General features: G+C 43.9%; 1 protein-coding gene across 1 annotated transcript in view; it reads left to right on the top strand.

The window, feature by feature from the left end:
* The window catches only part of LOC139639300 (adenylate kinase isoenzyme 5-like), a gene marked incomplete at its 3' end in the record, with an annotated part of 7369 nt that extends 5310 nt beyond the window's left edge, over positions 1–2059 (top strand). The window contains exons 4-6 of the mRNA XM_071513385.1: positions 216–391; positions 525–635; positions 1868–2059. Coding sequence (XP_071369486.1) covers positions 216–391; positions 525–635; positions 1868–2059 — 479 coding nt within the window. The remainder of the gene's footprint in view (positions 1–215; positions 392–524; positions 636–1867) is intronic.
* Between the last annotated feature and the right edge of the window lie 297 nt (positions 2060–2356).

Genomic DNA, 2356 nt, shown 5'->3' with positions numbered 1-2356 from the left:
AAACTGATGGATGTTCAGATAGATGAGAGAGAGAGATTTAGAGACAGACAGAAAGTCAGATAGGTCATCTGACTTTCTGTCTGTCTCTAAATCTCTCTCTCTGTCTATTTCTAATTTCAATAACTTTGTCATTGTCATGACTGTTTAACAGAAACTGTAATACCAAAGCAGATGTTAAGTTATGTGTAAATGTGTACACCCCCCCCCCCCCCCAGGTGGACCAGGAAGTGGGAAGGGAAGTCAAACGGCTAAGCTAGCTTGTTGCTACGGTCTCCGAACCATCTCATTGGATGAGCTGCTCAGGAGGCAGCTGCTAAGCCACGCCTCCTCAGACAGGAAGTGGGAAGTCATTGCTGAGATCATAGCCAATGGGGAGCTGACACCACATTCAGTCAGTCTATCTCTCTCTCTCTCTCTCTTACACACACACACACACACACACACACACACACAAACAGTTTCCATTCTGAATATGTCAGTGTATACAGAATGTGTGTGTGTGTGTGTGTGTGTGTGTGTAGGAGACGGCCATTAAGGAGTTGAAGCGACAGATGATTGGTCAGCAGGAAGCCAGAGGTTTCATAGTGGACGGATTCCCACGAGACATAAACCAGGCTCTGAGCTTCCAGGAACAGGTACGAACTGACTGACTGACTGACTGACTAAATAACTCTGTACTTATGGTTTGTATTGAATCGGATGAGGACTTCTTCTTCTGTTAGCGGTGAGTGTAAACGACTGCAGAGTCCAGGAGCCACATCTTGTTGCTACAAACAAATCTGCTCATAAATCACTGGATAGATGAGGATTGTTTTTGATGCTCCTACCTGTTCTCACATCTTCTCCTCTACTCTGCAACTTTTTAGGCCTTTCTTACATCCAGCTTCACCAGTTCCATTCCAGCCATCTTGACATTGCGGTGCCCATTAAATACAGAAAAGCAAAGCTTACAGCCTTAACTCAAAGAGCAGACTCAGCAGATCAGAAGAAACTCAGAAAAGCTGAATCCAAATGGAAATTCAATCAACTTCAAATCTCCTGTGAGATCTAAGTGACCTTAGATAGCAACATCACAAGGCAGGAAAGGATGACAAAATTGATTTTATTGGAAAGTACTACAACTACAGGGTTCTGTTGAAGGTCACAGGCTCTGTTATTAGCCCCTCCCCCTCTCACGACAGAGAAATGTGAGAAGTTCTTAACATTTTTTGTGAATACAATGTTAGGCTCAAAAGTCAGGAACACTAGCTCACTGTTTCTGCCCAGATTCTGCTGTGTTTACCTGTTCAGGTGTTCAGGTCTTTCCCAAGACATCTCGACGAGATTCTTCAAAGTAATCCTTGACAGTGTTAATCTATAGATAGTTAATCTATTATCAATAGTTCACTGACGTCTGGCTTTTTGCCCTCTAGCTTTACATATACGTTGGGGTCTGGGTTGGTGGATCCTGGGTCCTATCTCCTGGCTAAAACATCTACTGTGTTAATGATGCGTGTTCCTCTCACCAACACCACTTGTGCCACAAGGTTCAATACTGGGGCCATTTCTGTTTCCTATGCTTCCACTGGGCCAAATCATCAGAAAACACAATATCCAGTTCCACTGTTATGCAGATGATACTCAGTTTTACTTTCCACTGGAACCTCATGACCCACGTTGTCTTATCTGGGGACATGAAGCCCTGCAGACTGTTTCATGTGACTGTGACCTTGGCTTTGAAGAGCAGGATAACAGAATAACTCAGTCTGCTTTTCTTTTAACCTTGTGTTTAGTCAGCAGAATCCATAAAGTTGACTTAACTTGACGAGGTTAGCTAGTTTAACAGTTTTAACAGGCTGAGGATTGTGTTGACCTCCTGTGGGTCCAGATCGGTTCTCCGGACCTGGTGGTGCTGCTGGTCTGCTCCAGTCAGATGCTGAGCTGTCGTCTGGAGCGCCGGGCGACTCAGCGCGGTCGCCTTGACGACAGCAGCCACGCCCTGCGGAGACGCCTGGAGACGTTTCACCAAAATATCCTCGCCATCACCAGATACTACCAACACCAAGACCTGCTGCGACAGGTGTGTGTGTGTGTGTGTGTGTGTGTGTGTGTGTGTGTGTGTGTGTGTGTGTGTGTGTGTGTGTGTGTGTGCAGACAAGGTTACTTTTAAAGGCATATTCCACTAAAACTACAAAATATTGTAACTTCTGATACCAATCAAACAGTGTGATTGCTGCTACTGTGAAAACACATTGCTACTATTGTCATTAATATTTATTTGAATTACAGTAACTTACACTAACACATTTACATATAAAAGGACAAATTACCTGTAAGTTTTGTAGACTCCAGACTTATTACAGTTCATATAAATTCA

This window comes from Centroberyx affinis, unplaced genomic scaffold (genome assembly GCF_046629955.1).
Source record: "Centroberyx affinis isolate AG114_WGS23_722 - 3 ecotype Tasmania unplaced genomic scaffold, CSIRO-AGI_Caff_v1 ptg007084l_1, whole genome shotgun sequence".
In the NCBI taxonomy this organism is placed as follows: domain Eukaryota; kingdom Metazoa; phylum Chordata; class Actinopteri; order Beryciformes; family Berycidae; genus Centroberyx; species Centroberyx affinis.
The sequence above is the reverse complement of the archived record's forward strand: the minus strand, read 5'-3'. Positions and strand labels throughout refer to the sequence as shown.